The sequence below is a fragment of the Dermatophagoides pteronyssinus genome, unplaced genomic scaffold (assembly GCF_027571235.1).
Source record: "Dermatophagoides pteronyssinus isolate colony J.1.1.1.1 unplaced genomic scaffold, Derpt_VIB-CSIC_2022.12 sq0035, whole genome shotgun sequence".
In the NCBI taxonomy this organism is placed as follows: domain Eukaryota; kingdom Metazoa; phylum Arthropoda; class Arachnida; order Sarcoptiformes; family Pyroglyphidae; genus Dermatophagoides; species Dermatophagoides pteronyssinus.
Genome location: NW_027461559.1, coordinates 180,057 through 203,954, shown reverse-complemented (window position 1 = coordinate 203,954; position 23,898 = coordinate 180,057). Strand labels below are relative to the sequence as shown.

The window sequence follows — 23,898 nt, the reverse complement described above, 5'->3', positions numbered from 1 at the left end:
TCATTTAATGAATGAATCAACCGAACCAAAACAAAAATCAGATCGTTAACAGTTACATAACAACAACAACAACAACAACAGAACAATAAATAGAAATAGATTACGTATACGAATCGAAAAGAATAATATAAAAACAAACGGTACGCAATGGATAGTGGTAGAAGAAGAAGAATATTGTGTAGGAGGATGCACGAATCATCATCATGATCGTGATCATCATCGAATGACGTAGACATATTTTTTCTTCTTCTTCTTCGAAATCTTTTGTAAAAAAAGGGGGAATCAATATAGAGAATTATATAGGAAAACAAATCAAGTTTTGCTTTTCAAAGTAAGGGTGTTTTGCAATTGCGTCGAGCAATAACCAATAACTGAGAAAAACTTTTTCGGGGCAATTCTTTTGTTTTTTTTGTCGCAAATGAATCAATGAAGCATCCGAATTTTTTTTTTAACCAGAATTGACAACAAACCAAACCCCAGACAAGTTTTGAAAGGGAGAAGAAAAAAACAGAAAAATCAACGCCTTGTCAAACATTTGATTTTGAAGGGGATTAGAAAGGAAGGTAAAGAAATTTGATTCTGTTTGCTTGGATACTGTACGTAAACAATACCTGAGAAAGAGAAAGACTCAGTCAAAACAAGCAAACAAATGAATGAATGAATGAATAGATCCTTTTAGAATCCACAAAAAACAAAAGACGACGACATTAGGGCGGCAATGACTTAATGACTGGATGATGATGTAAGAGATGATGATGATAATAATTGCTATTGATTTAGTTGATTTAGTTTCGGGAGAAAAAACTAACTTTACCTATCTTTTTCTTTTTGTTTTTCGTTAATCAATTGAATTCATATTTGAATTTCATTTCCTATTTACAAACATCATCCTGTATTTATTCCGTTATTATGATGATGACGTTGAAACGATTATTGATTAAAGGATTTTCCTATTTCATACAACTTAGTCATTGATCTTTTTTTATATTTACACATTTATGGGTGATTCAATCCATCATATAGAATCTGCAAATATAAACTCTATATGCTTATTTCAATCAGATCCGGTTTTCCAAATATAATAATCTACATATTTCATATTCTTTTATTTCAATCATTTCAGTGATTGAACGAATGAATGAATCAGCAATAAACATAAACAAAAGAAAGAAAAGAATGATGAAATGAAGAAATAGGAAACTAGACTAGATTGAAAAATTCCCTTTACATAAACAACAACAACCAGCCAAAAAACAAAAAAAAATTAAATAATCATCATCAGTACGACGACGACGACGACAAGTACATTATTACATCACACAATCAAATACTTCACACACAAACACACCAAGCATCACACAAACATGTATTATTGATTACGTAGAATTCCTTGAGATGAATGAAATGAATCGAAATGAAATGAAAAACAGAAAAAAAACATTCAGTCATTGTCAATGTCAAACTACATAGAAAAACAAAAACATATATATTTTTGGGTTTATAAACATGTTGTTAGTTTTGCTATTTTTATGTTCAGATAGATAGATTCCTATATATATTCTATACATACATATAAAGAGAGTATATGTTTTAAAAGATTATTCATTCTTCATCATTCTTCATATAGAAAAATTTGAGAATTGATGACGAATAATAACATTGATTGAAACATGACTTGTAGAATTCGGTTATTATCATTATCATCATCATCATGAATGTCGCTGTGACGTAACAATCATCCATACGTGTACGGTTATTCCGATTCTATTAAATGGAAAGAGATATATACAAAAATTCCCGGATCTTAATCAAAAACAAAAAATCGTCATTCTATTATTATTGTTATGTTAGTTATATAAATATAGTGGTAGTTAAAATGATGATGATGATGATGATGAAAAAAAACCAGAGATGTGTACTGAAGAGGCAATCTTCCGCATGTATCTTTTGATAGTGTGTTTGTGTGTATAGTGTGTGTGTGTTTGTATAAGGTTGTGTTGAATCATGAATGAATGAAATGAATTGCGACTGACTGATCATCGTAGTCGTCGTCGTCGTCGGATGTCGTCATCAAAAAAAAAAATTCGTCAGCCGGCATATATAAACCAAATGATTGAATTCATTTTCAAACATAACAACTTTCTACTTGTGATAAAGACTGAAAAACGAAAAAACGAATAAAAAGCATCTTTGAAAGAATCTTTGAAATTATTTTTTTGGTTTGAATATTCTATGATCATCAACAACATCATCATCATCGACGATAACTAAGTCAAGTGTGTAGTTCGTAAAGTTTAGGCTATTGAACTTGAACTATATTTTTCTTTCATTTTTATTCAACCAAACAAGCAAACAACAAAATTCTTTATTACCATTATGTGCACGTGTTTTCTATTCGATTTTGAATGAAAATCTTGAAAAAAATTCTGCAAATTTCAACTCATCTTCAACTTTCAACCGAATCATCAATCGATTGGAATGATTGAATAGCAGCCACCACCAGAGAAAAAATCTTCACATTCGATCACTTTGAAATCAACAACGAAAAAAAAATCAAAAGCAATAATTTTTAAATGTGAAAAAAAGCAATATTTCAAGCAAAAATTACTGTGATTTTTTTCATCGGAAAAATCCGAAAATAATAATTTATATGAATCTCTTTAATTCATTTGATTATAATCATAATCACCGCCATCATCAACATCATTATCATCATTACGATCGACGACTATTATCGGTATGTTGTGTTTTTGTTTATTCCCAGTTTTGCATTCAAATCTTGAAAAAATAAATTTTTTTTTGCCACAAATCTTAAACCCCTGATAAACAAGAAAATCCTGAACAACATTTCCTAATGTGAATCAAATTACGACATAATTCTCTATTTGATTCAGAATCCGAAACAAAAAACAGAAAACAGAAAAAAAACAAAACAGAACCAGAATTCCGTTAATCTTGACAATGATCCACCCAAACGAACTAAAAAAATTCAAGGTTCAAAAAAAAAAAAAAAAATTCAGGGAAAAAAATCAGGAAAACGAAAACATATTCTGTATATTTGTTTTTAAGGTGTTTTCCCATTAATAATAATAATAATATTCCTTTCTTTATGTATGTATGTTTTGGCGGCCCGAACACACACACACAAACAGAAAAACACATGTATCACATTTTTGATTACATAGATTTTTTTGTTTGTATGACAAATTCGAATGAATGAAATGAATGAATCAGAAAACAACAACAACAATAGAATAAGAAAATCATTATCCCCGCCATACACATTACTATAGTTTACTATTACAGCAGTTACACATAGAGAATCGAAAGAAAAAATGTTTTATCGGAATCTGAATGAATGAATGACGTCAATGGAAAGAATTTTCTCATTTTTTCCATAACCAGAATTGTACAATCACCATCATCATGTGTAGTTGATGATGACGATTACTATAGATATAGTATAGTAATAGTGAAATCGACCATTATAGAATATTCTGTTGCCAAAAAAAAACAAAAACAAAAAATTCTCATGACGTCAATGATGATGACGATTAGTATCATTTTACACTCATACAATAGTTTTCATGGCCATTTTTATCATCATCATCATCATCATTACGATTCTGTACATTTTTTTGCAAATTCTGAGCCTACTCAATACAATCCTCATTGATCGATCGAAGAAACATATAATTTTTCCCATAGTTTCCAATGTAGTATTCCCATGTAGTTCTGATTTTTTTTGTTGCTGCTTCATCCATATACGATTCTGGTTCGCGTAGAATTAGACACAGAATATAAACATCTTGAATTTCGAAATAAAAAAAAAATCATATATATAGTATATTCTGACGTCATTCCAGTATAATAATAATGATCAGTATATAATAATATCATTCATTCATTTACAGTGACGTAACTATTCGGGAATTATACAGAATTTCAAAACAAAAAAAATTCTCATTTCCTTTTCTTTGGTTGGCTGCCTGGCTGGCTAACTGAATGGATGGCTCCTTGGATTGACGTCATCCATATCATATGAAATCGTTGATGATGATGATGATAATAGAATAGGAGACAAAAAAACTAGGACTTTCACCATCCAGATATAACCATCGTGTTATATATTTATTTACACAAACCAAATATACACACATGTCCGGAATGTTTTTTTCGTTCACTATGTTTCACTATGTTTCACATACAATGAACTATGATCATGAAAAACATGAATTTTCACAAACAGAATTTGATTATATTTGGGCGCATACTCAAATCAATTATTATTATTATTATGATTTTGTTTATTGGAAAAGGAAAATTTCGGAAAAGGAAATTGAATTTAAAGAATTTTTTCAGAGGAATTTTTTCAAAGAATTTTTTCTCAACAAAAAAACCAAAAAACCAAAATCGACCCTATTGATAATTTCAAGTTTTTTATTTATATTTTCCCACTTCTTGCTTTCTTACAAAATCATTTTTTTTCTTTCTAATCAAATTTTCTCATTTTCTTTTCTTCTTTTCTTCTTCTTTTCTTTCTACTTTTCTTTCTAATTTTTTTTTCTTTACCTTAACGAAATGAAAAAAATTCATCACCACCATTAATTCTACTCTACATTAACACCTTTCTTTTTCTTAATTATTTCAATGTTTTCTCCTAACCAATGAAAATTATCAACGAATTTAAACAACTTTAAAATTTGAAATTGAAAACCAAAAACAGTTTTTTCTCTCTGTCTCTCTCTCTGTGTGTGTGTGTAACTTATACTTTTGTGTGTGCGTGGGCTTATTAACTAAATATTCTTGATTTTGTATGTTTCAACAATTCGTGAATTTGATTATAACATCTTTATGGAATAAAATTTTCATTGCGGCTATATTGTTTTTCTGAAATTTCCAAATAGAATTCAGTGAGATTGATTTTTTTTGTTGAAAAACAAATTTTTTTTTGTTTCCATTCAAAATTCTTTATCTGTTTGACCATGATTCTAGTTGAGGTATGACCGTTGATTCTTTTTTTGTTTCTTTTTGTTTAAATTTCCATTATTTCAAATTTCCAAAAAACCAATTTCCTTTCTGTTTGTTTTTGTTTTCACACACCAAACACGATTTACATTGGAAATCTTTTTCTGTTTCACTGATAGTTTTTCATTATCCAAAATCGTTTTTTTTTCTATCTCTCTCTCTCTCTCTCTCTCTTGTGCAATAGAATTTATCATTTGGGTTAAATCCATCATCATCATCATCATCGTCGTCATCATCTGCATCATCTGCATCATCATCAAAGACAACACAATCAATAGCATCATCATCAACAGCAACACCTGCACCACATTTACAACATTCAAATTCTCATCAACAACAACAACAACAACAATTAATTGATACAGAATTTTCATTCGATTTATTTGATTCAACAAATAATCTATTATCATTTGATGATATTGAACAATATTTTTCAAAAGAAACCAATAATCAAGAAGATTTATCAAAATTATTGATTAAAAATAGCGACATAAGTGTTAATCAAAATAATTTTGATTATAATTTTTTTAATCAAAATCAACAACAACAACAACAACAACAACAACAATTTCAAACAAATCAATTGAATATAATCGATTACGATAATCGAATTGAAATTAATAAACAAAACGAAAAATTAAATTTTTCCGATCTGGATCTATTAAGTAATCATCGTCATCATAATCATCAGCATCAGGATCAGGAAAGCCCAATCGGCTTAATAAAGAAAGGTAACAACAACAACAACAACAACAATAACGAAGAAGAAGAAGAAGACGATTATATGTCGAATGGTCAAAGTGATTTAGAATTTTTTGATCAATTTCAATTACAGAATCAAAATTTATTTGATGAAAATTTTGAAATTGATTTACAATCATTAACACCATCATCAGTACAACGATTATTTACTAGTCAGATTTCAATGTCTGGATTTAATCCGAACAACAACAGCAATAATAACGGGCAGAATTTTTTAGATTCATCATTAGTATCATCGAATATTAAGCAACAACAACAACAACAGAATCTAGTTAATAATTCAAAGCTTTCAATTCAACAACAACAACAACCGATAATTAATCAACAACAACAACAACAACAATCATCATCAAATATATTAACCGCAACAAATATTCATTTACGACATCCATCATTATCACATCAATTAATTCGGCAAGATTCACAATCAATATTATTTGGTGGTAGTTGTTGTAGTAGTACAAGTAATACAAATACATCGACAACATTCGATTCAATTAGTAATTACGGTAGTGGTGGTTGTGGTAGTTCATCATCATCATCATCAACACCATCAACACCATCAAGTATAATTGGTGGTATATCAATAACGGTGGCATCATTGCCACCGCAACAACAACAACAACAACAGGTAGCAGAATCATCATTATCATCATCGACATCGACATCGAATTTAATTTCATCACCAACATCGACATCGACAATAACAACAAATCCAATATCATTGCCAAGTTTTAATGAAATTTATTCACCACCAAGATTTGGATCAACAACATCATCATCATCATCATCATCATCAACAGCAACAACAACGGTAACAAATATTGTTCAATCGCAACAACAACAACAACAACAAACAGAATCAATAAATTCAAATCAACAATCACAAACTGAATTAAATTTTGATCAATTCGTTGCTGATTATTTTAAATTTGAAGATTATATTTCTGAAAGTGAAGGTGATCTAGATAATAGTGATATATTGTTTCCATCAACAACAGAAACATCATTTATTATTGGATCTGATCAATCATCATTGATTAAAATTAAAGAAGAATCGATGGATACGTTTGATGATGTTGAACAACAACAACAACAACAACAACAACAATTTCAATCATCAAAAAATAATAATTCATTACGGTTTAATCAACAGAATTTTATCGCAACAAGATTATCACCAACATCATCATCGACAACATCATCTGGTCAATTAAAACAATCATCATCATCATCATCATCAATGATGATGATGATTAATAAAATGGAAGATGATGATGATGACGACGACGATGATGAAATTGTTGATAATAATGATGATGATTTGGATGAAAAAATTTTAACAGCAGCAGATTTTTTATTCTCTTCACCATCAACAACAACCGAAACAACATCATCACCATCATTATCATCAATGATTTCATCAAGAACAGCACAAACTATGAATATTGATTTACATAATCTTTCATTGAATGTTTTAACAAATCCAATTGATTCACAATTATTATCATCATCATCATCAACAACAGCAACATATCCGTCACAACAATTTATCACTGCTACTTCAACTACTACGGGAACATTAGCCCAACAACAATTACCGATTGCAACAACAACAACAACAATTCCATTATCCGGTATAATTGAATTGAATCAAATGACTGCCGGTAATGCAACGATAATACAACAACAACAACAACAACAACAATATCATCAACAACAACAACAGCCAAATGTTCAGGTAACATTACCTACATTATCGACTAGTACAATCGATACAATTCCAGCATCATCGTCAAGTCAACATCGATCATCATCAACAGCAACTTATCGAAGTAATAATCAATCACAATCGACAATTTCAAATAAATCGACAATTGGACGCGGTGGCAATAGTGGTGGTGGTGGTGGACATAAAACAAAATCAACAACATTACAAACATGTGCTGTTTGTGGTGATGTTGCTGCTTGTCAACATTATGGTGTATTAACATGTGAAGGTTGTAAAGGATTTTTTAAACGTACCGTACAAAAAGGATCAAAATATACTTGTTTGGGTAATAAAGATTGTACCGTAGATAAACGTCGTCGTAATCGTTGTCAATTTTGTCGATTTCAAAAATGTTTAACTGTTGGTATGGTTAAAGAAGTTGTCCGAACGGATAGTCTAAAAGGACGTCGTGGTCGGTTACCATCCAAACCAAAATCACCACATCAATTAGATCAATTGGGACAAAGAAAATTACCACCAATTTCAACCATTGCATCATTACTGAAAGCACATGAAGAATCATCAGTGAATAAAGCTAATCTTGATTTTAGTCGGGTATGTTAATCATTTTTTTATTTGAAAATTCAATTTAAAAAAACAAAAAACAAAATATTCATTCATTCATTTATTTTTATTTGACATTCAGTTTAATGATAATTTTGATGAACAAATCAATATTGGTAATCAATATCAACAGGATTTATTTGATCATGAAATATTAACAATATTATCATCATCATTGGATAATCTTTGGTTATTTATTGAAAGGATACCCGGTTTTCATGAACTAAATGAATTGGATAGAAAAACATTATTTCAAAATTCTTGTTTAGAATTATTTGCATTACGTTTGGCTTACAGGTAAGCAAAATCACACATATATAAACTTGTTTTACAATAAAAAATACTAATAAAATAATGTATTTTTCTTTATTCCCAAAACAGATTAATAGAAAATAATGATAATAATATATTAATATTATGTAATAATATTGTATTACATCGTAATCAATTTAAATTTACATTAGGTGAATGGTTACCAATGATTGAAGAATTAAGTAAACAATTACAATCAATGAATTTAGATTTGAATGCATTTGTATGTCTTTGTGCATTAACGGTTATAACAGGTATGTCAAACGGTTTTTAAAAACTCTTTAAAAAACTAACAAAAAGCTAATTCAATGAATTTTTTTTCCCATTTACAGCACGTGATTGTATAAAAGATTCAAATCAAATTGAACAGATTGAAAATAAAATTATCAATTCATTAAGGGATCATACTATTTATAATAATGAAGCACAAAAAAAATTTAATTATTTTTCAAAAATTTTAACAAAATTATCTGAATTACGAACAATTGGTGAATTTGGACAACGTATTATAATGAAAAAAATTCAACAATTATCCGCATCATCATCATCATCAGCATCGTTATCAACATTAACATCATCAACATCGTCAACATCATCATCGATAAATAAATTATATGATATAATTGAATTAGAACGAAAGATCTCACCAATTACTAATGTAAATCATCATCATCAGCATAATCATCAGCAACAATTGTCCAACACCGCCATTAACACACCGGTAACATTTAGTGATCTAATAAGTCATTGTGATAATTTATCAACAATTACTACAGTAGCAGCCAATATATCATCATCAACGATTACATCAACACCACCGCAGCCGCCAACAACAACATCAACAACATTAAATCAATCATTAGATTTTGATATACAAACAATAGCATCATTTTTTAAAGATTGGCCCGATGTTATTGATAAATAAACACAGTGTGTGTGTGTGTCGAGGGAAATTGATTTTCCCTAATTGAAAAAACCTAATGAAAATATCGCTGGACGAAAAAAAACGATTCAAATTCTTGTGCTATTCTTTTCTTGTTTTGTACTTGTGTGTGTGTGTGTGCGTGTTATTTTTGAAGTTCAAAAAACAAACAGAATTACCTCACCACCGATTGATAATCTTGAACACCTTTTTACTTTTCCTTGCATTCATCACTGATCATCATCATCATCATCAGCAAATAAATAATAATAAACATTGCAATCTTTATTTGAAAAAGAAATCACTGCCTTGATTGATTTACCCGCCGTAATTTATCATTTATTTATAACAAAAATCACGACTACCTTCAATCACCTGAATGTAATCCTTTCATCATCTTATTTCAATCAAGCGGACAAACTGAAGGAGAAATAATAATTTCAAAACTACTTCTTCACTACTAATCAATAATAATAATAACAGTTAACATCACTCTAGTCAAATATTAATAGAGTTTTACATCATTAGATCATCATTAGATCATCATTATAATTTGATTTACTTTTATTTTTTATATTTACAATTTTATTACAAAAAGAAAAAAATTATTGTTTTCCATTTAGTGAACATGCACTTGTTGTTTAATTTTATGTTGTTTTATTCCTTTGTTTGTATTTTTATCCTTGTTTTAAATGTTGACCAATTATAAATTATAATAGCCTATATTTATAAACCATCATTATCATTATAAATCAAAAATACACAAACCGAAAATAATTTCTATTTTTTAATACTTATAATGTTTATTTATTTATTTATTTATTTATTTATTGTTGTTGTAATTTATTTGATTAAAAATATTTATTTATTTTAAAAAATAAAAATCTTTATAATTTTTATCATCATTTGGATTTAATCCGATATGATCGATATGAATTGATAAATAGAAAACGTGATGTTGATGAATAGAATAACCGACGAAACCAAACCATTTGACTATAATGTTTACGTAATGAATAAACAATAATTAGATAATCTTTTAATGATGATATGAGATAAACATTCCAATTATTATTGATTAATGATGATATCAATGTACAAATTATATCAAATAAAGCTAAATATTTACGTATGATTGATATAGATTTAAGAAAATAAATTTCCAAATTTAAATCATTATTGCAATTGAATAATTTAATAACAGCTTCATAAATAGCAATATGATTTGAATGACCACTAATACCATATTGATCAAATGTTATGATTTTTGTTATTGAATTTTGTTGACAATATTTTTGAATAATTTTCATTATATAATATGGTTGCCATTCGGCAACAGGTGAATCAATTAATTCAGGGTCATCACGAATTTCCCATGTAAATAATTCATTAAGTAAATCTTTTGAACATTTTTCCTGAGAATTTTTCACAACAGAATTATCGAATGTTGAACGAAATAATTCATTCATTGCATCATCTAATTCTTGTTTACGTTTTTCACCATCACCATAATAATTACCCGTACAAAGACATAATAAATGAATTTTTGAATGTTTTTTATCATCAATGTTATTTAAAGAATAATAATTTTCAATTCTTGAACGTAATTCATTTAATAATGTTGGTCCAAAAAACATTAGTTCATCATCGGGATGTGCAGTAATTAATAATACATTATGATCTATATCGATTCTTTTGATTCGATGTTTAAGAATAAACCATGAAATGAATAAAATTGTTGAAAATAAAAGAAAAGATAACATTTCTTCAACAATAATTTAATGGAAAAAAACAAACAAATCAAATCGGTGACATTTGTCGAAAGAAAAAATCGAGCATAAAAAAAACATCTGATACATTCATGTTATCATATTGTCCACTAGATGGTGTTAATATGGAAATTAGTTTCAAAGAATTTTCAAGAATTTCGAAAAATTCGAAACAAATTCGCTATAAAATGTTTACTTCTTTTTCATTTATTTGTTTAACAATTTGTTTATAATTATAAAAATGTCGGATACTAATAATAATAATAATCATCATCATCATCATCATAATAATAATAATAAAAACTTTAAATTGGCTGTACATTTTGCACAACTTGGTAACGATTCAGCAATCGAAGGTGATTTTATTGATGCTGTTAAATATTATTCAAAAGCAATTGATTATTGTCCAGAAAATCATTGTTATTTTGGTTTCTATTTAAATCGTGCATTATGTTTAATTAAAATGGATTTTTTCTATTTAGCATTACCGGATACTAATCAAGCTGTACGATTATCATCAAAAAATTATAAATGTTATTATATTCGTAGTAGAATATTAAGAAAATTAAAACATTATGAATTAGCACAAAATGATTTGAAAATGGCATTAAATTTTCGTCCAACATGTAAAATTATTCGTGAAGAATCTGAACGTATAATCGAACGTAATGAACGTGAATTTCGTTTATTTAATGAAAAATTAAAAACATATAATTTAAATGATAAAACCTATTATAAGATAAAGGTAAATTTTCATCTTATTAAAGCACAAGATTTACCAACAAATATTTGGAATTATAATGGAATACGTGTAGAAAACATTCGATTTGATGCTCCAATCAAATTGTTAAAAGAATATTTTTCATTATTCGGTAATGTTGAACATATAAAACGAACATATGGTTATCATAATGATAAATATCAAAATCAAAATCAAAATCAATCATCATCATCACCATCAATATTTATCTATTATTATAATCCAGTAACACCAATGTTTACTATTGCATATTTTCAAGGAAAAATATTTGAAGAATTATGTCGTTTAGATGAACAAAATCAACAATATAAATCATTACGTTTATATTTTGCACCAACTGATCATCAAATTGAATTAAAATATCATCGTCCTAATCATCCATCAACAACAACACAAGAATGTTATTTTTGGCGTACAACATTCTGTCATCTAAAAGAACGTTGTCCAAAATTTCATCTACAACCATGTAAAAATATTGATGCACAAATATGGATGTTTAAATGAAGAGAAAAAACAACAAAAAAATCGAATGAATTTTAGAAAAAAAAAATGAAAATTTTTATTTTTATTTCAGCCAATTTTGAAAATGAAATTTTTGATTTTTGAGCAATATGAGTTTCATTTAATAAACAAAACAAACAAAAATATGATATGTAATTTTTCTGAGATTTAAATGGAATTTTCATCATCATCATTCGATGGTTTTGGTTTTGATTGTTGTTGTTCATTTTGATTCAAATGAATTTTTTCAATTTCATTGGCAAGCTCGTTAGTAGTGGTTTCTTCTTGATTATCATCAGCAGCGGCAGTGTTGGCAGTGGTGGTTACAATCGATTCTTCTTTATCATCAGATTCTTGTTCAATCATAAATTCAACTGCTTCATCGAATGCTTCTTTGAAGATCGAAGCATCTATTTTATTGAAATTTGAACAAAAAACAAAACAAAAAAAATCATCATTTGAAATTTTAGAAAGAAATAGCAAATAAACTTACTTTCAGCATTAGAAAAACGTATGGCAAATGTTTCTGGATTCGATTCATTTTCATAAAAATCGGCCAATGTTGAATAGAGAAAAACTTTTTCACTATTATTATGTTTATTCAATTTCATTGATCCAGTTACTGAATAGTTGAATTTAACGAGAAACAAAACAAAACAAATCATTTATCATTTTGAAATCAATTTTGAATCATAATAAATACTTACTATAATGATTAGCACAGATTTTAAATGTTTTTTCACGACGCATCAATATACGATACATTCCTGTTTGTTTATGTTGAAGAATTTTTACCGTACCAGTACCACGTTCTTTAAATTCTGGTTCTTCATCACCATTATTAGTATCATAACGATAAATACGAGCACGTCTTTGTTGAAAGTAAATGAAATGAAATGAAATTTTCAATCAAAATTCCAAAAAAACAAACAAAAAACTTACAAATTAACAATAATATCTTCATCATCTTCCATTGTTTTGGTTTCGGTTAATGGTAAACTAATTCTTGGTGAATAATTGATTGGTTGTTCATAATGATTATCATCATTATCATTATGATTATTCTGTTCATCTTTGTCATCATTTTGTTCAGGTTGTTGTTGACCATTTTCATTCGAAGAATAATGATCACCACCATTATTCATTTTATCCGGTTGTTGATGATTATGATTATTATCAACAATAATAATATTATTGGTTTCATCATCAAATGTTTTCGTATTATTATTATTATTATTTTTCATAATATTCATTACATTACCATCGATTTTATCATCAATCTAAAATTCGGAAAAATCAAGAAATTATTTTCAATATCTTCGATCAATGATAACAAACCTTTAATGAAATTGATTCAGCCATGTTTCAAGAGATTTTGATTTGATTGTTTTCGAAATCGGGTTGGCAATACAAACAGACAAAAGAAGATTGACTTAAAAAAAATTATCCTTGCATGCAATGTAAACAGTAAGCAAGCAAACAAACAAAAGATCTTTTCTTCGTTCTTTGCCAATTGTTGTCCAATATGATTATTTGGCGCGGCTATAACCCAATATAATGGGGACTAGCAAAAAAAAAAAAAAAAAAAAACAAGTAAAACAACGTTGTCATCTATTTCGACTGTCAACGATCGTTGTTATTTAAATAGTTTTCTCACATGATTTTTTGATTTAGATTTTTTAAATTTTTTTGAAAAATTAATTTCAATTTTTTTCAACATCATGTCGACCAGATGGTTTGTTTTTTTCAGGATTTTCTTGTTGAAAAAAATCTATTAAACAATTTCTGTTTATTTGAAGGTATCCCAGATATGTACGTGGTAATCCACAGTTACGAATATTTTTACCCGATTTTTGGATGATTATCAAAAAACCCGAACAACAATTACCAGCTAATAAAGTTATGTTCAAAATACCTGTACAGTATGTTTTTGAACAAAATAATTAATAATTGAAACAATATTTTTAAAATATTTGTATTTTATCATAAAAACAGAATGACTAGTTTTGATGTAAAAAATTATTTGGAAAAAATCTATAAAATACCAGTGATGCATGTTAAAACACGTGTTGTTTGTGGTGAAATAAAAAAAGCTAAATCAGCGAAACCATATCTGATAAAAGAAGATGATTACCGGGAAGCGATTGTCGATCTGGTATGATTTTAAAATTTCGTTTCAATTTAAAATTTTCAACTTCTTTCTTCTTTTTCTCACTCACCAACCACCATTCTCAAAAGCCAAAACATGTTCAATTCGAATATCCAGATCTGTATGGTGGTGATCGTGTAAAATTAGAAGATGAAATTGGTAAACTTGAAAAACAATTTGAATTTATTAAAAAACGTGAAAAACGTCGTATGTTTGCCGAAAATCGTCACAATGTTCCTGGATGGTTTTGATTGTAATTTTTTTTTAAATAGTCATTTTAATAATCATCATTATTATTATTATAATTTCAAAACACACAATTTAATTGAAATTTTCATTCGGAAAAATACTGATTGAATATAATTAATAATAATAAAACAAACAATTAGAGAAAAAGATCAATAGAGAAATGTTTTTTTCATAATACGAAGAAATTCTTGACAATCAACAGCTTTATCACCATCCAAATCAGCTTCCTGTATCATTTCCATCAGTTCATCATCGGTAATTTTTTCACCCAATTCATTCGAAACACGTTTTAAATCATCGAATGTAATTTTACCTGTTTGATTTGTATCGAATAATTGAAATGCTTTCATAATTTCATCATTAACATTTTTCTCTGTTATTCTTTTGATCATTAATTGTTCAAAATCATTATAAAGAATAAAACCATCTTTATTATATTCTTCGGAAATACGTTGTACTTCTTCTTTTTTCGGTTCAAATCCTAATGCACGCATAGCAAATTTTAATTGTTTAATATCGAAACGTCCTTGATTTTTAATATCAAAACGTTTAAATGTTTGTTTAATATCGGCAATATATTCTGGATTGATCGATGAAGTGGACATTTTTTTTGAATTTTTTCGATTTGTTATTTTTGATGATGATGATGATTTGATTGTTGTTGATTTTTTCTTTTTCGAACAAGATTTTCGTTTATTTTTACCAGAATTCTCTACACTAGAGCTATCGCTCCATGATTCATCTTGATTCTGCTCTTGAAATTCCACATCATCATCAACATCATCATCGTCATCAACATCTTCATTATTAATATTAATATCGTCATCATCTTCGAATACGTAATCGGAATCCATTTTGAGTATTATTAAAAAAACGGTTATTGATGATGATGATGATGATTTTTTTCCTGGATCAAAAATAAACAGAGCAGTCGTTAAATTTGATGTGATTAACAAAGAAAACAACAAAATATGAAAGAATCTAACTGCAAGAATCAAGAATTTTTTCAAAAAGAATATGCGCGCAACAATATTATTTGTCAATATAGCTCACAACAATATATTCTTCGAAAGTATAACTATTTCAACAATCAAACCAACAATGTCGATATGGAAATTTATTGGCGGTAATTTCGAATTTTAAAATACCCAAAAAAAATTCGAAATTACCAAAACAATAACATTTTTGATTGTATTTAAATCAATTGCAAATATTTTATGTTTGAATAAAAATTTTTTTTTGTTTATTTGGTTGTTTTGTATTTTTTTTTTTAAAAATGTCATCGAGAAAATCATCATCAACTAGCCAAAGTAATTATTCATCTACGTCAGGTCATCATGGATCATCGAATTCTAGCCAATCAAAATCAGTCATGTCAGAAGCTGCTTCTTCAGCTAGTCATTCAAGTCAAGCATCTGCTCATGGATCATCATCAGCAGTATCTTCAAGTGGTTCCAAAGCAAAATCAATGACATCATCATCATCACATGTTAGTGGTAGTCGAACAGGAAGTTCAATGAAAGCATCAGGTGGAAGCACCTCTAAAGGAACCAGTCAAGTTACTCTAAGTTCGTTGAAAGCATCAGTTGGAGCTTCTCCAATGGCAACATCAGCAGCAACAAAATCACAATCAAAAATGGGTAGTTCTTATCATTCATCAACTAAATCTGGTACAAGTAGTTCGGCATCAAAATCTGGTTCACATTATAGTTCAGTCAAACCTTCATCATCAAATGCATCAAGTTATCATTCCAGTTATCATTCAAGTAATCATTCCAGTTATCATTCAAGTAATGTAAATGGAAGTAGAGCATCTTCCGCATCAAATGTATCAAATTCTCATTCAAGTTATGCAAGTGGAAGTAAAGCATCTTCATCCGCATCACATACATCAAGTTATCATTCAAGTTATGCAAGTTCAAATGCAGCAAATCCTGCAAGTAAAGCAATGGTTTCAAATAAACCATTATCATTAGCATTAGCAAATTCAATTGAACCATCATCAATACCGGGTCGACCAAAACTTTGTGATAAAATGAATGAAATTGATCAATGTCAACCATATGTTGAATTGAATGATGTAAATGAATTACAATCGAATGGTGGTTTTAGTTTAGGAAATTTTATTGTTGAAGATGATTGTTATAAATATTATTCAGCTGGTAAAGATGGACATGAAATTATTTGTAAAATTATTAATCTAGATAAATGTACACCACGTTATCGTGAAAATATGTTAAGATTTTCATTAAAGATAACTAGATTTGTTGGTGGTTCGAATGGTTCGCCACCGATTAGTGAATATTTCGTCGATGTTTTAGAAATTTTTAAGGTAGGTATTTTTGCATAGCAAACAAACAAACATTGATTGATAAATTTTTTTTCCCTCAACAAAAGATTGGTCCACTTATCTATGTATTTATGGAAAATTGTCCAAATAAATCATTATATTTAGTATTACTTGATCATGATAAATATTCAGCAATTGATGAAAGAAGATGGACAGTACAAATTGTAAAAGGTATTGCAAAATTACAAGAATATGGTATTGCACATCGTTTCATTAAATTACAACATATATTATTTGATTCAAAACATAATGTTAAAATAGCTGGTTTTAGTAAATCGGTATTATTTTGGGATCCAAATAGTGAATGTCCATTATTACAGAATTGTGAAAGAAAATCAAGAAAAAATTGTCATTTACCACCGGAATCATTTCGTGGTCCATATGATCCATCAAAAGTTGATATGTGGTCATTAGGTGTTTTAATGGTTTGTTTACAAACACGTTCATATCCATTTAATGTAAATTCAACATCCAAATTTTCTGCACAATGGCGACAATTTGTTTTAAAACATGAAATGAATCGTTATGTACGTGCTGCTATTAATCAAACATTTTCTATTGATCCAAAACGACGTGTAAAACCGGCTGATTTTCTTAAACATCCATATTTTACTGCATCTGTTTCAAATATTGAACCAAAAGTTTTAAAAACAACTGTTGATCCTAAATATGATCCAAATATGATTGATGAATCATCTTGTCATGTTTCAACAACAGGTACAGTTAGTGCAATAAGTGGATCAAGTGTTGCTTCTTCATATAGTGGAACTACATCTAAAAATTCACATAATTCAAAACCATCTTCAGTTTGTAGCGGTAGTAGTAAAAGTTCATCAACAGCATCAGCGTCAGTGGCATCATCGGGATCAACATCAGCAGGATCAATGTCAGCTACACCAACATTAGCGGCACCAACATTAGCGGCACCAATATCAGCGGCACCAACATCAGCGGCACCAACATCAGCGGCACCAACATCAGCGGCACCAACATCAGCAAAGGGATCAACATCAGCTGCATCATCAGTGGTATCAACATCAGCATCATCAACATCAGCAGCAGCATCATCAGCAACAGCAACATCAATGAATGATGATGAATTTGGTGATGATAATGCATCCGGTATAGAAGGTGGTAAAGTTGGACAAGAAATTCCAGCTGAAGAAATGGCACATGAATCACATGCACAAGAAAATTCAGCACCCGAAGAACAAGCCGATCAAGCTAAACCAATTTCATATAACAGTAGTCAAAATAATGAAAGTTGGGAATCGAAAAAAACTTGAATGATGATTAAAAAGAAAAAAATTTGTAAAATATTTTTATTTTACAAAAATATGGAATTAAAAAAAACAAACAAAAAAAATGTTAATTTCTTTTCATAATGCCCAATCCTGTAAACATTTCAAAAGATCATTAACATCATTTTCAATTTCTTGTGATGTTTGACTATGTTCAACACGATTTTTTATTAAATCCATATTTACAAGTTTATTTGAATCAATTTTTGTACATTTTTCCAGATAAATACCTAACATTATTGATATTTTCATAACTTCAATTTTTAATTTTTCTAATGATGATTCAACGGATTCGATTGACGAAGAAGAAGAAGAAGAAGATGATGATGATGATAAAATAATACGACGTTTTTCCAATGATTTTGAAAGATATAATAATTTTGAATGTGCAAGATTTATCGGTGTTCTACCATTATTATCGGATGATGTACAAATAGCACCATTTTTTAATAATAATATTACCATATCTAATTTAGATGAACAAACAGCTAAATGTAATGGTGTATTACCATTAATATCATGTGGATTTGGATCAGCACCATTCATTAATAATAGCCAGGCTAATAATCGTTTTTGTTTGGGAAAAATAATCAATCAATAATCAATATGAAAAACAAACAAACAAACAAACAATACTAACCAATATCATTATGACCACGTACAGAGGCAAAATGTAAGGCAGTACGTTTACGTTCATCACAAGAATTTAAATCAATATGATGATTTCGTTGTGATTGTAATAATAATTGTTTGATTAGCTTTATATCACCACAATTTGCTGCATTTCGTAATGATTTTTCCTCTTTATGAACAAAAAAAAACAAACAAAAATTAGCGAATTGAAGAAGAAACAAACAAAAAACAATCATACCATGTTGATTGGATGGATATTGTTGATTATTATAATAACGTAATGTTCGTAATTTTTTTGTACATTTTATTTTTGGTATAAAATTATGTTGCTGTTGTTGTTGTTGTTGTTGACCATTATAAAAACTCCATAATTTATTTAGATCTTGTTTGTTGACTGTAAAATTAAAACCGCAAAGATTTATATTTGTTTTTATTATGGGCGATGTTGTTGTTGATTTAGAATTTGATATGGACGTTGTTGCTGTTGAACAATATTGTGGTGATGATAATGTTGATGAATTACATTCATCCATTGAATGTTCAGTTATAGAAATTGAACGCATACGAAATATATTGGAACTCGATGAGGTAGATGTTGATGGTTCGAATTGATTATTGTTCGTTGAAAAATTATTGACATTCATTGATGATGATGATTGCTGACTTGTTGATGGCGATGCTAACATTATCTGCTGATTTGGATCATTTTCGGATGATTCAATAACAGGATGATTAACAACGATTTCATTCGAATGATCGATTTGATTTTGATTATGATCGTCTTCGTCATCTTCATCATCAACATTTTCATAATTCATTTCATCATCATCTTCTCTATTGAATGATTCATCATTATTTGAATCATCATTACCAGAATCAACACCAGAATCATTTTCAGACATTTTGTTTGTTTGCTTTACTTGCACTGAAAATTTTTTTTACTAATCTAGCTTGACTAATTTGCTTTTTGACTAATAATATTTCTGAAGATAAAAATGCATTGACTAATCTTGAAAATTAGTCAAATGAAAAATGGTCAAATAGTAAATAGTCATATCAAAATTAGTCAGCCTTTTTGTTAGTCGAGCAAGATTAGTCAACCTTTTTGTTAGTCGAGCAAGATTAGTCAGCCTTTTTGTTAGTCGAGCTAGATTAGTCAGGTTTTTTATTAGTCGGGCTAGGTTAGTCAACGATTCATTAGTCCTGCAAGATTAGTCAAGTTTTTTGTTAGTCGGGCTAGATTAGTCAACGATTCATTAGTCGAGCTAGGTTAGTCAACGATTCATTAGCCCAGCAAGATTAGTCGAGCTAGATTAGTCAACCGAACGGAGAGCAATTTTTATACAGAATCCTCCAGAATCCAGAATACAGAATACAGAATACTGTTTAAAATTTTTACGATCGGTCAAATTCTTCATATAAAAATTTATTTTTTTAAAGATAAAATTTTTAACAAAATAATTCATGTTAACAAAATGTTTAGAAAGATATGTTTGAATCCTTTGGGTCTTCGAAACATTCTTGATTTGATCAATTCCAAGTGTTATCAAATTAACTTTTGTATCTTTCTAGGGTTATGCAAGAACTAGAGAATTTATCACTTTGAAATCGATTCATTGTCCAAGATTGTTTGATGATCATGTTTTATTTGATCATGTTTTTATAATAAAAAATTTTTTGAAACTTCTCCAGTCTTAAATTTATTTTTCTTTGATTGATTATCAAGAAATTTAAAAAACAGATGGATGTTTCGATAATTTGGTTTAAACGATAGGTTTAAAAAAATGACCAAAATTTGGCGAAACCATCCACCATTTCACATCAGTATCTCCAATGACCATTGAAAATTCATGATATTGACCATCAATGACCAATATCAGCCCAACTTTTTATAATTTTTCATTTCTTAAGAATTTTGGCTTGATCATCAAGGTTCCCGTTTCGTGAATCCGATACCATTGCTGTGAAATGATAGAAAAATTAATTTATGGTGAAACCAGTTAAAAAATTACTCGTATCAAAATCAATAATTTGAATCGTTCAACATCAATGATCATTCTCATGTCAGCAATATGCATCATTGTGCTAATTCAATAGGAAATAACTCAACCATGTTCCTAACTTGACCTGACCTATCCTGATTAAATTCTCACACACTTTGGTAAACATGGTCCAACTATTCTTGAATAGCACAATGAGACAAATCACCAACATAAAAATGATCTCGAAAAAAACTTGAACGATTTAGCACAACATGAGGGTAATCATATTGATTTATCCCGCAATTCATGTTATTGATTTTAGATAAATTGGATACGAGAATTAACATTTTATATTTAGAAAAAAACTGAACTTGCCATTAGAATATCCTCTTGGAAAAATTCATTGTAAATTCGATAATTAAAACAATTGCCAAAACAATGTGAGAAAAACAATGAGCACATGTTAAAAAAACTGAAAACGAACTTTAGTTTTTCTAAAGCACTGTTTTGAGTTGGCGTGCGTGTTTCGAACGTTTTGCTCGATGCGTCAAGTTGGAAAAATCAAAAAATCAAACAGTGGCATTAATAATCGAATTTAAATTATGCAATTTTAAATCATAATTTCATTACTAATGATAATACCGAATGAAGAGAATCCGTTTATAACAAATATTAATTACTAATCTAATATGAAGAGAATCATCACATAACGCCCTTTTGCAACAAATTTACCAATTTACCAATTTGTTATTTACGGATTCCCTTCATCTTAGGTTAGCAATTTGAGTTTGTTATTTGCGGATTCCCTTTATGTTAGGTTAGCAATTTGAGTTTGTTATTTACGGATTTTTTTCATGTTAGGTTAGCGATTTGGTTTGCTAAGGAATGATTATCTTAATCATTTGCAAAATGAGGTTAATAATTTTGAATTTTATTAATCTTTATTATTGAAATAAAACTAAGAATTTTCATAAAATATATTAACCCTAATAGGTACATTCACTAGTCTATCATATCCATAAATAATTAGTACAAATTCATTGGCCTGAAACGGAAATATCTGTGAATTTCTATTGTTAAATAAATATTGGAAAAAATCGAAAATTTTACAAGTCCGTCAAATAATCAAGTGAGCATGCTCCACGATGACTAATATCCGGATGACCATTCCTTATGCGACTAATCTTTAAAGTTGACTAATCTAGCCCGGCTAATTTGAAATCTGACCAAAATTCCTAGACTAATATAATATGTTGACTAATGAAGGCCGACTAATCTGAATTTTGACTAACGTGAAAGCGGCTAATTCTGAATTTGACTAATGCAGTCCGGCTAATCTGAATTTTGACTAACGTGAAAGCGGCTAATTCTGAATTTGACTAATGCAGTCCGGCTAATCTGAATTTGACTAACGAGAAAGTGACTAATATAATAGGTTGACTAATGCAGTCCGGCTAATCTGAATTTGACTAACGAGAAAGCGACTAATATAATAGGTTGACTAATGAAGGTTGACTAATCAGAATTTTGACTAACGTAAATGTGACTAATTCAGAATTTGACTAATGCAGGCCGACTAATCAGAATTTTGACTAATCCAGAGTGACTATTAGTGTTTTTGACTATTTTACTGCGACTGTCCATTAAAATGACTAAATGTGTGCGACTAACTTCAATTTTGACTAAAAATGTGCGACCACTTCGATTTTTGACTATTTTGGGCAATGGTTTTTTTTCAGTGCAGAGAGAGAGAAAAAACTATTTGCATTGTATAAACATCGTATATGTGTTTACATGTGCGCATAATCGCGCTTTTTTCTAACAACCTGATGATTTTTTTGTTTTTGTTTGAAAAATAAACGGTCATTTTTGTCAGCAAATCACATTGAAAACACGAAACGATGGAATCAAAAATTATTGATGAATTTATTGCAAAAACATCATTATCTGAAGAATTTTTAAAATGTTTTGATCAATCATTGGTGAAAGAAGCAACAAAATTGGCTTATAATTTGGCTCGATTGGGTATTGATTTTGATCAATCCAAACCGTTCGATTCGAATGTTAGGTAAGTATGATTTTTGTTGTCATTTTCTTTCTTTTTTGCTAAACTTTCTCGCTTTTTTTTTGAACAGTGAAAACATCTTGAAACAATTGGATAAACTATATTGTCAATTAGGACAAACAACAACCAAAAATGAAATTGAAAAACTTGAAAAACAATCAAATGATTGTGATAAAATGATTGAAAAATTGAAAAAATTAAAATCCAAAATGGAACGTTTTGATGATGAAAAAATGGCTGAAGAAAAACGTAAAAATATTGAAAAATTAAATGAACAATTACAAAAATTAGAATCATCGGAAAAATTATCAATGATGATTGGTAATAATGGTAATAATAGTAACAATGAACAAATCAATGAAATTGAATTGGATTTTTTATTGGATGAAATTGGTAAAAATAAACAACTTACCGAACAATTACAAACATTAACAAATGAATTGGATGGTTTTATTGATATTGATTTAAATGAAATTAATATTAATAATAATAATAATGAAACAATGTGGTTGGATGAACGAATAAAATATTTGGAAAGAAAATTTCGTAGTTTTTTACCTGAAACAAATAATTTGATTGTTGAATCGAATAATGTATTTGATACAATTTGTTAACAAAAGAGAGATAACAGGATAACCATTTCCCACCACCAACAGATGTCGACAGCGATCTCATTTTTTTTTTACTTTCGAAATGATAAAATTCAAATAAAATAAACCAAAAAAATTTTCTTGTAATTTTTTTTTCTTTGTTTATAACGATACTAAATATCTCTTCTTA

General features: G+C 28.6%; 9 protein-coding genes across 11 annotated transcripts; 5 read left to right on the top strand and 4 right to left on the bottom strand.

Annotated features, from left to right (window-relative positions):
• Nucleotides 1–1,991: 1,991 nt before the first annotated feature.
• On the top strand, nucleotides 1,992–10,093 carry LOC113795724 (uncharacterized). Of its 2 annotated transcripts, XM_075823719.1 has the most exons (6): nucleotides 1,992–2,737; nucleotides 4,727–5,000; nucleotides 5,213–8,116; nucleotides 8,208–8,422; nucleotides 8,507–8,691; nucleotides 8,770–10,092. In XM_075823719.1, the coding sequence occupies exons 2-6, from the start codon at nucleotides 4,986–4,988 to the stop codon at nucleotides 9,360–9,362; spliced, it is 3,912 nt and encodes a 1,303-aa protein (XP_075679834.1). In that variant the 5' UTR covers nucleotides 1,992–2,737; nucleotides 4,727–4,985; the 3' UTR covers nucleotides 9,363–10,092. The 2 variants fall into 2 exon arrangements, with proteins under 2 accessions (XP_075679834.1, XP_075679833.1); XM_075823718.1 differs by lacking the exon at nucleotides 4,727–5,000 and having other exon boundaries at nucleotides 8,770–10,093.
• A 34-nt stretch (nucleotides 10,094–10,127) lies between these two features.
• On the bottom strand, nucleotides 10,128–11,223 carry PIG-L (phosphatidylinositol glycan anchor biosynthesis class L). The gene has a single exon (XM_027345936.2). It carries the CDS (start codon nucleotides 11,120–11,122, stop codon nucleotides 10,262–10,264), a length of 861 nt encoding a protein of 286 aa, XP_027201737.1. The 5' UTR covers nucleotides 11,123–11,223; the 3' UTR covers nucleotides 10,128–10,261.
• A 51-nt stretch (nucleotides 11,224–11,274) lies between these two features.
• On the top strand, nucleotides 11,275–12,535 carry LOC142645977 (uncharacterized). The gene has a single exon (XM_075823720.1). It carries the CDS (start codon nucleotides 11,370–11,372, stop codon nucleotides 12,390–12,392), a length of 1,023 nt encoding a protein of 340 aa, XP_075679835.1. The 5' UTR covers nucleotides 11,275–11,369; the 3' UTR covers nucleotides 12,393–12,535.
• Nucleotides 12,419–13,960, bottom strand: LOC142645978 (uncharacterized). Its single transcript, XM_075823721.1, has 5 exons — nucleotides 13,728–13,960; nucleotides 13,332–13,669; nucleotides 13,097–13,260; nucleotides 12,883–13,011; nucleotides 12,419–12,799 (listed from the first exon to the last, which is right to left on the bottom strand). Exons 1-5 carry the CDS (start codon nucleotides 13,749–13,751, stop codon nucleotides 12,558–12,560), a joined length of 897 nt encoding a protein of 298 aa, XP_075679836.1. The 5' UTR covers nucleotides 13,752–13,960; the 3' UTR covers nucleotides 12,419–12,557.
• An 8-nt stretch (nucleotides 13,961–13,968) lies between these two features.
• Nucleotides 13,969–14,934, top strand: mRpL23 (mitochondrial ribosomal protein L23). Its single transcript, XM_075823722.1, has 4 exons — nucleotides 13,969–14,124; nucleotides 14,189–14,311; nucleotides 14,385–14,544; nucleotides 14,628–14,934. Exons 1-4 carry the CDS (start codon nucleotides 14,111–14,113, stop codon nucleotides 14,787–14,789), a joined length of 459 nt encoding a protein of 152 aa, XP_075679837.1. The 5' UTR covers nucleotides 13,969–14,110; the 3' UTR covers nucleotides 14,790–14,934.
• Nucleotides 14,695–15,857, bottom strand: LOC113795730 (uncharacterized). The gene has a single exon (XM_027345938.2). The coding sequence runs from the start codon at nucleotides 15,639–15,641 to the stop codon at nucleotides 14,937–14,939; it is 705 nt and encodes a 234-aa protein (XP_027201739.2). The 5' UTR covers nucleotides 15,642–15,857; the 3' UTR covers nucleotides 14,695–14,936.
• A 156-nt stretch (nucleotides 15,858–16,013) lies between these two features.
• LOC113795723 (uncharacterized) lies at nucleotides 16,014–18,637 on the top strand. Its single transcript, XM_027345930.2, has 2 exons — nucleotides 16,014–17,119; nucleotides 17,185–18,637. The coding sequence occupies exons 1-2, from the start codon at nucleotides 16,064–16,066 to the stop codon at nucleotides 18,421–18,423; spliced, it is 2,295 nt and encodes a 764-aa protein (XP_027201731.2). The 5' UTR covers nucleotides 16,014–16,063; the 3' UTR covers nucleotides 18,424–18,637.
• Nucleotides 17,182–22,812, bottom strand: LOC113795726 (uncharacterized). Of its 2 annotated transcripts, XM_075823751.1 has the most exons (5): nucleotides 21,429–22,812; nucleotides 20,173–21,032; nucleotides 19,310–20,142; nucleotides 19,079–19,240; nucleotides 17,182–18,998 (listed from the first exon to the last, which is right to left on the bottom strand). In XM_075823751.1, the coding sequence occupies exons 3-5, from the start codon at nucleotides 19,971–19,973 to the stop codon at nucleotides 18,517–18,519; spliced, it is 1,308 nt and encodes a 435-aa protein (XP_075679866.1). In that variant the 5' UTR covers nucleotides 19,974–20,142; nucleotides 20,173–21,032; nucleotides 21,429–22,812; the 3' UTR covers nucleotides 17,182–18,516. The 2 variants fall into 2 exon arrangements, with proteins under 2 accessions (XP_075679866.1, XP_075679867.1); XM_075823752.1 differs by lacking the exon at nucleotides 21,429–22,812 and having other exon boundaries at nucleotides 20,173–21,401.
• Nucleotides 22,813–22,842: 30 nt separating this feature from the next.
• Nucleotides 22,843–23,855, top strand: LOC113795729 (uncharacterized). The gene is made up of 2 exons (XM_027345937.2): nucleotides 22,843–23,121; nucleotides 23,189–23,855. The coding sequence occupies exons 1-2, from the start codon at nucleotides 22,955–22,957 to the stop codon at nucleotides 23,730–23,732; spliced, it is 711 nt and encodes a 236-aa protein (XP_027201738.2). The 5' UTR covers nucleotides 22,843–22,954; the 3' UTR covers nucleotides 23,733–23,855.
• The last annotated feature ends 43 nt before the right edge of the window (nucleotides 23,856–23,898 follow it).

Excerpts from the sequence above, each read along its gene's own strand:
- LOC142645977 (XM_075823720.1), top strand. The coding sequence starts at position 11,370 with ATGTCGGATACTAATAATAATAATAATCATCATCATCATCATCATAAT.
- LOC113795726 (XM_075823751.1), bottom strand. The coding sequence starts at position 19,973 with ATGTCTGAAAATGATTCTGGTGTTGATTCTGGTAATGATGATTCAAAT. Across the intron at positions 19,241-19,309 it reads ATATCCATCCAATCAACATG|AGGAAAAATCATTACGAAAT; the intron begins GTATGATTGTTT and ends TTGTTCATAAAG. Across the intron at positions 18,999-19,078 it reads ACGTGGTCATAATGATATTG|CCTGGCTATTATTAATGAAT; the intron begins GTTAGTATTGTT and ends AACGATTATTAG.
- LOC113795730 (XM_027345938.2), bottom strand. The coding sequence starts at position 15,641 with ATGGATTCCGATTACGTATTCGAAGATGATGACGATATTAATATTAAT.
- LOC142645978 (XM_075823721.1), bottom strand. The coding sequence starts at position 13,751 with ATGGCTGAATCAATTTCATTAAAG. Across the intron at positions 13,670-13,727 it reads CTGAATCAATTTCATTAAAG|ATTGATGATAAAATCGATGG; the intron begins GTTTGTTATCAT and ends TCCGAATTTTAG. Across the intron at positions 13,261-13,331 it reads GAAGATATTATTGTTAATTT|ACGTGCTCGTATTTATCGTT; the intron begins GTAAGTTTTTTG and ends CTTTCAACAAAG.
- LOC113795723 (XM_027345930.2), top strand. The coding sequence starts at position 16,064 with ATGTCATCGAGAAAATCATCATCAACTAGCCAAAGTAATTATTCATCT. Across the intron at positions 17,120-17,184 it reads ATGTTTTAGAAATTTTTAAG|ATTGGTCCACTTATCTATGT; the intron begins GTAGGTATTTTT and ends CCTCAACAAAAG.
- mRpL23 (XM_075823722.1), top strand. Across the intron at positions 14,312-14,384 it reads ATGTTCAAAATACCTGTACA|AATGACTAGTTTTGATGTAA; the intron begins GTATGTTTTTGA and ends TCATAAAAACAG. Across the intron at positions 14,545-14,627 it reads GGGAAGCGATTGTCGATCTG|CCAAAACATGTTCAATTCGA; the intron begins GTATGATTTTAA and ends CATTCTCAAAAG.
- LOC113795729 (XM_027345937.2), top strand. The coding sequence starts at position 22,955 with ATGGAATCAAAAATTATTGATGAATTTATTGCAAAAACATCATTATCT. Across the intron at positions 23,122-23,188 it reads CCGTTCGATTCGAATGTTAG|TGAAAACATCTTGAAACAAT; the intron begins GTAAGTATGATT and ends TTTTTTGAACAG.
- PIG-L (XM_027345936.2), bottom strand. The coding sequence starts at position 11,122 with ATGTTATCTTTTCTTTTATTTTCAACAATTTTATTCATTTCATGGTTT.
- LOC113795724 (XM_075823718.1), top strand. The coding sequence starts at position 2,651 with ATGAATCTCTTTAATTCATTTGATTATAATCATAATCACCGCCATCAT. Across the intron at positions 2,738-5,212 it reads ACGATCGACGACTATTATCG|AATTTATCATTTGGGTTAAA; the intron begins GTATGTTGTGTT and ends CTTGTGCAATAG. Across the intron at positions 8,117-8,207 it reads CTAATCTTGATTTTAGTCGG|TTTAATGATAATTTTGATGA; the intron begins GTATGTTAATCA and ends TTTGACATTCAG.